The 13013-nt window shown below is 39.9% G+C and overlaps 1 protein-coding gene across 2 annotated transcripts in view; it reads left to right on the plus strand.

Moving 5' to 3' along the window:
* The window catches only part of CFAP43 (cilia and flagella associated protein 43), a 101118-nt gene that overhangs the window by 68829 nt on the left and 19276 nt on the right, over positions 1-13013 (plus strand). For both annotated transcript variants that reach the window (XM_010859400.1, XM_010859401.1), the window contains 8 exons: positions 2129-2254; positions 4574-4678; positions 5731-5847; positions 6746-6973; positions 8784-8990; positions 9916-10005; positions 10298-10378; positions 11243-11368. In XM_010859400.1, the coding sequence (XP_010857702.1) occupies positions 2129-2254; positions 4574-4678; positions 5731-5847; positions 6746-6973; positions 8784-8990; positions 9916-10005; positions 10298-10378; positions 11243-11368 (1080 nt within the window). The remainder of the gene's footprint in view (positions 1-2128; positions 2255-4573; positions 4679-5730; positions 5848-6745; positions 6974-8783; positions 8991-9915; positions 10006-10297; positions 10379-11242; positions 11369-13013) is intronic.

The following is a 13013-nucleotide window of genomic DNA, read 5'->3' on the forward strand; positions in this document are numbered from 1 at the left end:
CAGAGTCTCTTCCAATGAGTCAACTCTTCGCATGAGGTGGCCAAAGTACTGGAGTTTCAGCTTTAGCATCATTCCTTCCAAAGAAATCCCAGGACTGATCTCCTTCAGAATGGACTGGTTGGGTCTCCTTGCAGTCCAAGGGACTCCCAAGAGTCTTCTCCAACACCACAGTTCAAAAGCATCAATTCTTCGGTGCTCAGCCTTCTTCGCAGTCCAACTCTCACATCCATACATGACCACAGGAAAAACCATAGCCTTGACTAGACGAACCTTTGTTGGCAAAGTAATGTCTCTGCTTTTGAATATGCTATCTAGGTTGGTCATAACTTTGCTTCCAAGAAGTAAGTGTCTTTTAATTTCATGGCTGCAGTCACCATCTGCAGTGATTTTGGAGCCCAGAAAAATAAAGTCTGACACTGTTTCCACTGTTTCCCCATCTATTTCCCATGAAGTGATGGGACCGGATGCCATGATCTTTGTTTTCTGAATGTTGAGATTTAAGCCAACTTTTTCACTCTCCTCTGTTTCTCATGATGTACTCTGCATAGACGTTAAATAAGCAGGGTGACAATATACAGCCTTGACGTACTCCTTTTCCTATTTGGAACCAGTCTGTTGTTCCATGTCCAGTTCTAACTGTTGCTTCCTGACCTGCATACAAATTTCTCAAGAGGCAGATCAGGTGGTCTGGTATTCCCATCTCTTTCAGAATTTTCCACAGTTTATTGTGATCCACACAGTCCTATTACTTTATGGCAAATAGATGGGGAAACAGTGGCTGACTTTATTTTTCTGGGCTCCAAAATCACTGCAGATGATGATTGTAGCCATGAAATTAAAAGACGCTTACTCCTTGGAATGTTATAATCAACCTAGACAGCATATTAAAAAGCAGAGACATTACTTTGCCAACAAAGGTCCATCTAGTCAAGGCTATGGTCTTTCCAGTGGTCATGTATGGATGTGAGAGTTGGACTATAAAGAAAGCTGAGCGCCAAAGAATCAATTATTTTGAACTATGGTGTTGGAGAAGACTCTTGAGAGTCCCCTGGACTGCAAGGAAATCCAACCAGTCCATCCTAAAGGAGATCAGTCCTGGGTGTTCATTGGAAGGACTGATGTTGAAGCTGAAACTCCAGTACTTTGGCCACCTGATGTGAAGAGCTGACTCATTTGCAAAGACCCTGATGCTGGGAAAGATTGAGGGCAGGAGGAGAAGGGGATGACAGAGGATGAGATGGTTGGATGACATCACCGCCTCAATGGACATGGGTTTGGGTGGACTCCAGGAGTTGGTGATGGACAGGGAGGCCTGGCATGCTGTGGTTCATGGGGTGACAAAGAGTTGGACATGACTGAGCGACTGAACTGAACTGAATTGATGTGTCGTTTGTCTCTGAATCTTTTGAAGCTATAAACTTTTAAAGATATTTTTATTATAGAAATATTCAAATATACATATAAATAGAAGGAATAATAATCTAATAAATCTAATCACTAATAATGTTTCCTATACACCATCCACTAGGGCTTCCCAAGCGGCTCAGTGGTAAAGAATTCGCCTGCTAATGCTGGAGATCAAACCCAAGGAAACTTGGGTTTGATCCCTGAGTCGGGAAGATCCTCTGGAGAAGAGAATGGCAACCCACTCCAGTATTCTTCCCTGGAGAATCCCATGGACAGAGGAGTCATGGGGTTGCACAGAGTTAGACATGACTAAGTGACTGAGCATGCACATATACTCATCCTCTCCCATGCACCTCTCACCATGCACATATACAATATCCTCCAGGATATTTTTTTGAAAACTATCCTGGATTTCATATCATTTCACCTTTAATTATTTAAGTATATGTATCTAAAAGATAAGAACTCTGAAAATACTTAAGAAGAATACCATTAGCATACCTAAATATCTAATTTCTTAATATCATTACATATTTTTGTTGTTTTTAGATAAGTAAGCTTTTATGAATTAACCCTCTAACCTAATTCTTTGCTTGACAGTTACGTTTAGATAAACAGAAAATCTATTTTTTATTGGTTGCTGTCTGAAGAGACTCAACAAAGCATCTCTTTAAAGTTTAACTGTTTACTCATCTCCAACCTTTCCTACTTGAAAATTCAGGTTCTTGACATGATGGAAGAAAATGAAGCAGTAGATGATATTGCAAAATTAGAGCAACAAGAATTTGGCCTGGATCTTGAAGAACTAGAAAGGCTGCGTAATGAAAATGAGCAAGAAGTGGAAAAGGTAGGGAAAAACTTTATTTAAGCACCATAAAGATTTAATAAAGAAAGTAAAAAGAAAATGGGAAGGAGAACTTTACCAGAATAATGCAAATAAAATAAAACTTTTCTACCATAATGTGAATAAAGCAAACTTAGTGTATATAATGGAATGAGTCAGAGAAGTTATGGGGAAGAAGAGCATCTAGACCAGCCAGACAACTGTTGTCTCTTCACCATGACTTTATGACAACCATCTTCTGCCATATATTTGAACATTTTTGAAAGTCTCCTCAGCCACCTGAAACCAACTTCAAACATTTTTTGTTTAGTAAGCCCTTTCTTAATTAGAGTTGAAATCATTCTTCCTGTACTCACTGATTCTTCTAATCTTTGAGCACCATCTACACTATAGCCATTGTGAAAGTGGTTGGAGAAGACTAGCAATGTATCCCCTTTTCTTATTATAACAGATAGGAACCAAGCTAGGGCCTTTTTGAATGTTATTTGATTGTTGTAACAACCCAAAAAGGTAGGTTATTGTTTTCCTCACTTAAGGGAACCAAGTCATAGACACTCAGCCACTTGGTTAAGAGAATACAACTTGAGTCAGAGTCAGGAAGCAGTCCTGGTCTTGCCCACCATGCGTCTGGCTCATCCTCATTGGCCCTGGCCTCACTCGGGCCTGGGATACCACCAGCTTCTCCCAGCGCATTCATCTTGACCACCCTAAAATGAGTTGGCTTAGATGCCTGCTCCCATCCTCATCCTCTCATTGCTGCTTTCTTTAAGCTCATGTCTGACCACTTGACCCCGTGAACCCGCCCCTCTGGACGCGTGACCACTGATGCAGCCACTGTGCTCACTCGACTCCAACCCATGCTTCTGCCCCAGAGGCCCCACTCCTTGTTTCTTATCAAATTCCTGTGCATCCCTGGAGGAGCTTCCTTGATCCTCTGACTCAGACTTTGGTACAGAGATAGGCTCTTCACATGCTCATTTCCCTCATGTTGTTTATTTTTCCTGGACTCTGGGCTTTTGAGGAGATATCAGCCCTACACTGGATGTGATAGTAGAACCCAACAGTCCAGGACAGAACACTGTTAGCAGATGGCACCATAAATCCACCTGGGAGCAGAATATTTGTCCCTGGGAAGAGCAAGGGATCCCTGTCCTAAAGAGACCAGGCTACTAGCCAGCTCTGGCCAGGATCCCACCAATAAGGAAAAGACCAAAGCCCAATAATGACCACGTGGACATTAATTAATATTAATTAATGCATAATAGTAATACTGTCCAACAGTATTAATATTTTTCTGAAAGGGTTGATCAAGTAGCCTCAGAAGTAGTAAAGGGAAGGCCTGAAAGGGCCCTGGAGATCAGTCAGATTCTGACAACTGATATGCCAAAAGAGCTGTTTATTTAAGAAAAAGTAATTTTAAACTGTTTTAGCCATTAACTCAATGGACAAAATCAAAAACAAAATGCAAATTAAACATGGTATTTGTTCAGACAATGAATAAAATAAAAATGAATGAGTGAATGAATGAATCTGGGAGACACTATTCTCAGCTAGTTTTCTAATAATTCTTCCAACAAAGTGAAATTTAAAAAAAAAAGGTCTGCACAACATTGTAAATCAACTACATTTCAGTAAAAAAATTTTTTTGAAAAAATATTCTGAAGAGGACCCTAACAACTAAAGATTGTTGGGTGTCAGTTTCAGGCTAGCTCTTTTGGTAAATTCTATTAAAATAAGAATACTTCATCACTTAAATATTAGGTAATAGAATCAATTAAGGAGATAAAAGCTAATTAAGGTAACATATGTTTCTAAATGGGAAAAAGTACATCATACAATCCCCAGGAGTAGTAGAACGTTCATTTCAAGGTGGATGTAAATAAAAGAATTTAGTACAGTAAAGACCCCAAGACAGAGGTCACAAACTGGCCCTTCAGATATGTGTTGACAAGAATTAAGCCAACATTTTTAGCTATTTCAAACTTTCTAATAAAACAAGAATACTTGGCACAGTGGGTTTGCTTCACCGCCTTGCACCAGCCAGCCAGCTCTGCGAAGTGTGTATGGCTGTCTAGCTAACACAGCTGTGCAACGGCCCGTACACCTGCCTTGGCTCCTGTGTAGGATCTGCCTGCCCTTAGTGGTGTTCATGTTGACACCCTGGTCCTCAAGGAAGGGAATCCTGAGCCTCCAGACTAAACCTTAGGTTCTCAAAGATAGGGAATACCCCCTCCAGGTACATCTGGTTAAGGAATTTACAGTCAAGCTATTTTCTTTGAGGTCACATTTTCAACATTGTTTTTCCCTTCTGTGTTCTTTAAGATAAGGAAGGATGTTGAGATGCAAAACCTAGCCAAGAGATATTTGGCTGAAATCATCAAAGAAGAATGCTGGAATTCAATGGCTGTGAAAGGCCGAGCTCTTAAGGTAACAGACGTAACTTCAAGTACATCTTAGCCAATGAAAATTTTCATTGAAAGTCTCATGGCAGAAAATTTTAAAAAGAAAAAGTGCAGGAAAGTCCATACATAGGAAAGCACACCATGCCTTGCCCCTTCCTGTGCTGAATCCGCCTCCGTGTGTCACTTTCTCTGGGTCTTAATTCTTCCCTCTCTGCTCGGTCCCCATGTGCTTCTAAACCAGCATCTCTTAAGATTTGTCTTACACCTCTTTCTCTCTTTCCTCTATGACACCACCTGCATCCAAGTCTCAATATGTCTATTCCGAAGAAGCCACCTCACTCACATTCCACACAGATTGAAAACTAGATCTAGTAATGTTCACATTTCTACCTGTGTCTAGCTTCACATTTTCTAAAGGGCTGTTTTCGTGCCTTTTTATTAAGATTCCTCCCAACGCAGTTTCCCTCTTTGTCTAGGTAACCTCAAGTCCCAGTTTATGCCTGTGATCCTGGAGTAGCTCTTAACAGCACCTTTTTCACTTTTAAATATGCCATCTGTTTAGATCATGAAGTATTGGTCACCCTGCATTTATGAGCTCGAGTATTGCTCTAAAACAGGGTTTCTTGAGAACGGCACATTTGGGGCCGGATAATTCTTTGTTATGGGTGCTGTCCTGTGAATTGGAGGATTTTTGCAACCTTCCTAGCCTCTGTCCACTAGGCCCCAGTAGAGTCCACCACGCCCATCAGTGACAGTCAAAACTGTCTCCAGACTTTGCCAAACGTCCCTGGGGGCCTGAAGAGGAGGGGACAGGGGCAGGCAAAATCACTTCTAGTTGAGAAGCACTGCTCTAGAAATAGATCTTTCACAAAAGTACAGTATTTTCTTACAAAGGTTACACCAATACTGATGGCATGCATTGTTCTTTTTTAAAAACTTCCATCAGCCATTTTGCTTATGCAGGATGGTAACCTATGAATTAGTTTTAATCAGAGAAAACATCTCCTACAGTGCCCCAGATACACATAATTGTACTGAAAATGTATTTTTTTTCATTTTGCTTTTTTCACCCCCAAGTGCTTTCACATCCCCTATGTGGTTGAGAACTTCCCAATGAAAGAACGCACAGATGAGGAGTTGAAAGAATTGAAGAGAGTTTTGCAGCAAAAGAAGATTGAAACAGAGTGTCTTAAAGTACAATTTTAAATATATATATGTGTGTTTATATACGATGTTTTCTATTTCAGTATTTCCTTCATACAGACTTGAGTTGGAATACTACTTAAGATAAGGCTAGATATTGTTTATGTTTGTATTTGTGGTCCTTGTTCACATGTACAACATATTCTAATGAATACAGGAGCCTATATCTCAATAGTAAATATATCCTAACAACTTTGACCATCCCTCAAATATGATGATATACTTGTAAAAATTATATCTGGGAGTTTGTTCTTGTTCTGGTCATGAATTCTTCATCCACTCATAACTCATTTTTATCATCTCTTATCACTGGGGATTATATTTTAAGATAGTTGGCCAGGGATGAAGTAGAATCTGTTTTGCTGGGATTTATGGTTTTCCTAAAGTAGTCCTAGCATTTCCCTCCCAACAATCTCTGTCAAACCACTTAAAAATACTGTCCAATTGGTATAGTTTCATTTCGGTCAGAACTTTGCATTCATTCTTTTTCTGAAACATAAACTGAAGGCATGCTTAATTCTTCTTGCCTACATATAGCAGTCCTATGGGAATAAGTTCCTGTAAAACATGAAGAGAAGGTATATTTTTTAATGCTTAAGTACCAAGAAAGACTCAAAATATTTACAAGCAGCTGTCATCCTGACAGAAGAATATGAATATTACACACTATGAAGAACATTTTTTAGTTTCATGATTTATCCACAGTTTATCAGTTTCTGAAGCTTTCTCTTCAGCAGGTTCAGGAACTATCCATCACTTTAAATTCAGTTGCTGGCAAGACAATTAACATTTTAAAATACTTGTTGAAATAATTAAGTTGTCTCAAACTTGCTCTTTAGAGAATTCTTATTGCATAACTCTCATTTCATCTTTCTTTTTCTATATTTAGCTACGGAAAGAAATTGTAGAGGTTCAGTCTGCAATTACATTGGTTAAAAAGCATCATGAAGAGGAGGATGAAGAAGAGGAAGAAGATGGGACAGTAAAAGATACCAGCTTGCCCAATTATATGCTTGGCAGTCTGAGTACTGATTTTAGGGTACATGCCTCTTTATTGTCAAGCCAACTGGAACTTCATTCCAGAGAGGAGAAAATCAACCAAATTATATTGCTGAAAGTGGGTGAATTTTTTCTTTATCTTTGAAAACCTCAAACTTTCCATGAAGTGTCCTGCAAAGGCTCAAACTGAAATCTAATGCCAATCAAATGATGTCCTTAAAGTACACAGAGAAACATGCAGATGGCTAGCTCCATTTTCTTTAAACAGGGCTTATGGACAAGAGTTGTTTTCATCAATGTGGAGTGGGTTCTGTGATACCAGGTTTTGTAAAGAGAACCCTCCACTGGCTAACATCACAAAGCATCTTTCTACAAAGATCTTTGGGAAGCTCAAAGATAAAAGAAATCCTTGAATGCCACCTTCTAGGTAACCCAGATGTCAGTTAGGAACTCCTTGTAAGATCAAGATGTGATTGCTTATCTATCTCCTTAACCTGGGGAAATACCATTTCCTTTCTAAGATTTCTATAAGTTCTGGGGCTCAGGGATAAGGTATGGTGTCCTTCAGGCTCTAAGCTCCTCCTCGCTTTCAACCCAACAAGTCAGCTTCAGAACACACCACCTGTACATGCCAACTGAAGGCTTTTGAAAACCCAGTAACTTGAGATTGCACCAATGCAGATGGTTTGATATTTAATGTTTGGTCATCCCTGTTCCTGAAAATCTTTCAGCCCTGTCTGCAATTTGAGTTCTAACTTCCTACTATGTTATTCTGCTGTCTCTTCCTATTTTTTCTCTTCTTCATCTCCTCCAATACCTGAAATTCCTATGTATTTATTCTGAGAACTGTTTAGTTATCTCTTTGGTTGCTTAGCTTCTGCTGACTTATGCCCTCAGTGTCCCACCTTCCTGCCACTTTATTAAAACCTCTTCTCTACAGAAAGTATTTTCAGGCTAGGAGAAATTCTGGTGCCAGCTGCTAAGACCATTTTCCACCCTGCTTTAATGGTTTCATCTTCAGTAGAATAGATACGTAGACTGAACTCTGGTGATAAAATTAAGTCTACTTTTAGTTTGACCCATCATTCTACTCATCAGTAGAGCTAGGGGCAAAGCAGTTGCCAAACCAGAGATACCTTAGTAATTGGCTGATCCAACTAGCTAGCTTGGTCTCCCTTTCTAGTTAAAAATGACCTGTCCATACAGAGGAAGAATATTGTACATGGTTGTGCTTCTTTGGGAGCTTCTCCAAACAACCTCTACAACCCATCTTCTCTTCACCTCGTCTACCCAAACACAATTCCAAAAAAAAAGACTTTTCCCAACTTAAATACTGAATGAGAGTGTTAGTAGCTCAATCGTGTCTGGCTCTTTGCAACCCCACAGACTGTAGCCCACCAGGCTCCTCTGTCCATGGAATTCTTCAGGCAAGAGTACTGAAGTGGGTAGCTATTCCCATCTCCAGTTGATCTTCCTGACCCAGAGATCAAACCCCGGTTTCCTGCATTGAAGGCAGATTCTTTACCATCTGAGCCACCAGGGAAGCCCAAATACTGAATGTTGCTTTTCAAATGTTCTTATGATGGATTAAAAAAAAAAAAGCATACACAAAAGTAGAGAAAATAGTCCAAAGAGCCTCCACATATCCATTATCCACTTCAGCATTTGTTAATATAGCTGCACACTGAATTACAATGTACATTTCTGGTATACATTGTGGTGTAACAGTTATGCTGTTGCCTTAATCCTGCTCATGGTCAGATGCCACTATAGATTACTGAACCAAAAAATGACTTAATGCAAACAGTATTTTAGATTAACTTGTGTATAATTTGTAAAATGATTTTGGAGAAAAAGTAAAAATGTGGGCCCATGTTGCCAGTAAGGGTATAATACATGATGTGTTTATAATAACATTGATATTTCAGGATATTATTTACAAAGTAAAAACAGCTTTCAATAGTGAGTTTGATGCCGCATATAAACAAAAAGAGATTGAAATTGCACGTGTGAAGGAAAAAAATGTAAGGATTAAAGAAATTATTTTAGATCTGCAGTTGGAAGAATCAGTCTGGCAACCAGAATTCGAGGACTGTGAAAAGCCAGAGAGAACACTTGTTGTGGAAAGTAGTGAGGTATGATTATCTGTGTATCATCTCTCGCCTTCTTTCTCACGACATTTTCCAGGCTCTTATTTATTCTTCTTGTTTTTGCTGCTAGAAGCAACTGTATAAGGTAGAAATCTTGGTTATAAGTAACAAAATCAGCTAACATAGCCCCAGAAATAATGAGGATTTCTTTTATGAATCCCATGGAGTCCAGACAAGATTTGGACACCAAGCCTAGAAAGAAGCAGGAACCACATACCAGAGCCTTGTGAGGAGACCAGAGGTGCTCTTTCTTCATCTTTTGATTGACTTCTGTCTGCATTTCAGCGGCCTCTAGTAGTTTCTGTGTTACATCTCCTATATTCTAGAGAGCATCTGGTCCAAATGATAATCTCTTAGTCATAGGTCCAGATTTGCCTGGAAAGAGGCTCCTTGGGCCAACTTGGGTCCAGCACCTATAGCCATAGAGGTTGGGTCACATCATGGGAATGAGACTGATGGAGCTCCAGTAATTATGTAGCCATTACAACAGTGTGGGTTCCAGAGGAAGGGGCTCACTGGACAGCCTTCTTAAAACCTGTTTGGCACTGAGACAGTTACAATTAAATACCTAAAGAGAACATTTCAAATATGACCATATTTCATTTATAAGAAGTGATTCAAAGAGAATACCTTTGCTCACATGAAACAATCTTGATTATTTCAGGGCAAAAGATAAAAGTGTTGCTTAGCGGTAATAGTAGCACTAACAGTCCCTGTTGAAAGTAATCATCTATTTTTCTAACTCTCTCATTTTGGATCTCATCTTCATTCCAAAATAGGAAATTGGTGGCAAAACCTGGGTATTCCCTCTATCCCCCTAATTCCGTCTAACCTCCTCCCAGTGTGTAGAAGGTAACTTTGGTTTGAGTTTTGTAAGAATAACAGCAGGAAACTACATTTTCTCTTTCAGATTTCAGCTCAAAGACATATTAAACCATGGCAAAAAGCCAAAACAGACTTGCTTGTGACCCGTGAAATGGAGCGATTGCTTCTGACACGGGTATGCAGTTTTTCTCTGGTTGTACCTAAGACCCTTTTTCCTTTCAGGGATACTTGTTCCTCACTTGGTTGAATAGTCTTGTACTTTACTCCACCAGAGAGACACATTAGGGCATTCGTCGTGGTCAGAGGTCACTGGAATCTCAGTGGCTTCTTCTCCCCTCCACGCATGCCACTGCCCACCCTCCCCAGTCCTAAATACAGTCAATCTAACATTGGGGTGGGGCTGTCCCTAGTGCCACTGGAGTGCTCTCTGTCTCAGTGACCCTCTCTGACCCTGGCTCTTTCCCAAGGGCCCTGACTCAAGACGCCGAGCCCTCATGGACATGATGGGAGGAGTTCTGGAAGTCAAGAAGGAAGACATTTTGAGAATGGTGAGATTCCTGGCCATCCTTATGGAAGGTGGAATGGGATGGAGCAAGCTACTTAAACATGACCATTTTTTCCTATGTGAACCTAAATTTTAGAAATTCTACAGCAATAAATACACCACCCCCAGTGCCTCATAAGGGCTTCCCTGGTGGCTCAGACAGTAAAGAATCTGCCTGCAATGCAGGATACCCAGGTTCGATTCCTAAGTCAGGAAGATCCCCTGGAGAAGGGAATGGCAACCCACTCCAGTATTCTTGCCTGGAGAATTCTATGGACAGAGGAGCCTGGCGGGCTATAGTCCATGGGGCAGCATAGAGTTGGACATGACGGAGTGACTAACATTTTCACTTCACTCAGTACCTTATAAACATGTACCAGGCAAATAAGAAGTTTGAAACCACAGGCTTGTCCTCCAATCTGGAAAAAAGCCAACAAATGAACAACTGAAAAAAGCAACTACAGTGGTTTTGGTCTCTACAGAAAGCAGGGATAAAAAAAAAAAAAAGCAGGGATAAAATTTCACCTGTAATTCTCCAGATACACCAAGGAACATGCCCTTTGATACCTGATATAGGTATCCCTGGAGCTCTGACATAGCTCTAGCTATGAGGATATCAACTTGCAAGTCTGAACTTGTCAGCTCAGAATCAGGGTTCATCCCAAACTATTCACCCTGGCTTAAGTCACAGAAAAACAGTTGTAACATTTTTTCATATCCTTTGGTCAAAGCGTTAGGTCATTGTCTCTCCAATGTAAAGAACTATACACTTTTAAAGGGCTCTTTTTTAAAACTGTAACAGTAACTGTGAGTTTTACTATATTGCTACATTTATATTTAACCTAGATGCTTTCCTTTATTTCTTCAGGTGATTCCTCAGCCTCCGTTCATGGTAAAACCTGATGCTTTGTGGTCTGAAGAGGAAAGGAAGCTCTTCAAAGAGTATGAGAAAAAAGTCAAGGAGTTAAATGAAGAAAGAGATAAGTATAGAAAGGTCAGAAGAGCAGAGAATATGGCCTACGTTACCAAGGGTTTTGTTTCAGTATCTTTTCAAATGACATTTCAAAAGGCATTTTCTCAGTGCCTTTAGTAACCTCAGGATGTTGTTTCAGCTTAAACTCTCAAGAGAATGTGAGGAAGTGAATGCAGATAAATTTAAAGACTTAGAACAATTTTAAACAATAAGAACACACAGCAAAATTGAAGGTTCTTATTGATTTCCCATTTTACATCATTTCAATTCATTTGATCCTCCAGTCATTCTTCAGATGTTTAATGAACTCCTATGACAGTATGTTCAAGGCACCGTAAGGTACTTCTGTCTCTTGCCTACATCAATTTAAGCTGTAGGCTCTTGCTGTATTTGCTCTCAATTTCCAAGAAAAGACTTGAAAGAAGAATGACGCAATCAATAGAATTCTAATTTGAGATTTTTGAAATGCAGGTCTCCTACTTTTCTCTTTCCATCATAAAGAAACATTCCAACATTGAAATTGCTTACAATTCTAATAGAGATGTAAAAGGTGATGGTATACAACCAAGTTAATATTTATCCTTCTGTGAAGAAAGTAAAATCATACCGTCATTCAAGGCAGGACAGTTTGTCAGCTTTATAGAGGCCATATTTTATGAACATCTCCTTTGAACCTATTGTTAACTGGTCCCTGTTTTTATTCACTGCAGTCCTCTAACAGTGCCCTTGCGTTTTATCCAAAATAAGTAGTTCTGAGTGCACTAAAGATGTCAAGAAGTTAACGGAATTCAGATGCCTAAAGTGGTGGCATTTGTTCCATGGTCTTGCACTGTAAAATGGTCTCTAGCCTACAGCTTCACCCCCTGCCCCTTGACCATGCTCACCTGGTAAAAAGTCAGCCTTGATTAAACCAGCACTCAACTTTTTCTGCATTCACACCATACAGTGGGTGAAGAAATATAACAAAGTGACTATAAGTTTTGCTTTTGGAGTTGGACAGTTTGCATCCAATGTGGCTCGTGGAAATGTTATTATCTCTCAAAACCTGTCTCCTCATCTGTAAAATGGCCATTCTGGAACCTTCCTTCTGTACTGTTGTGGGAATGCAAGAAGGCAATACCTGTAGTTTTCTTAGCATTGCCCCCAAACTCAGGAAATGACCCCATGTTAGCTATTTTAAAGAATAAAAATAATAGTTCACACTCATAGTATTAAGAAAAATTTAAAAATTAAATCACTGTGAGATCATTAAAAAAAAGAAAAGAAAAAATGCTCCATGGTTTCACTCTGATGACCTTAGTCTTTATTGGGTTCTTAAAGCTGCTCAACGATGCTATCCCCCCCCAGCTTTCAGTTTCCCCCTGGTTTAACCTGGTGGATCTTTTTTAAAATACAGATTCAGATTTTTTCATTCTGAGGACAGAGAAGCCCCCTGAGATTCTCCATTTCTGTTGAGCAACCACACGGTTCAGCTGCTGCTGCTGGTCGGTAGTCTACACTTTAAGTGGCAAGATCCTAGAGGACCATGCCGTGTGCTCTCCTCTGTCCTCGGACTTCCGACACCTGACCCTCAACTCTCCCCTTGGTTTCGCTCAGAGAAGAGGAGCAACTAGAAGAGATTTTCCTTACCCTTCTCCCACCACATCTACCACCCACCCGCCTTGAA

Source organism: Bison bison, unplaced genomic scaffold, assembly GCF_000754665.1.
Source record: "Bison bison bison isolate TAMUID 2011002044 unplaced genomic scaffold, Bison_UMD1.0 scf7180017864456, whole genome shotgun sequence".
NCBI classification, from domain to species: Eukaryota; Metazoa; Chordata; class Mammalia; order Artiodactyla; family Bovidae; genus Bison; species Bison bison.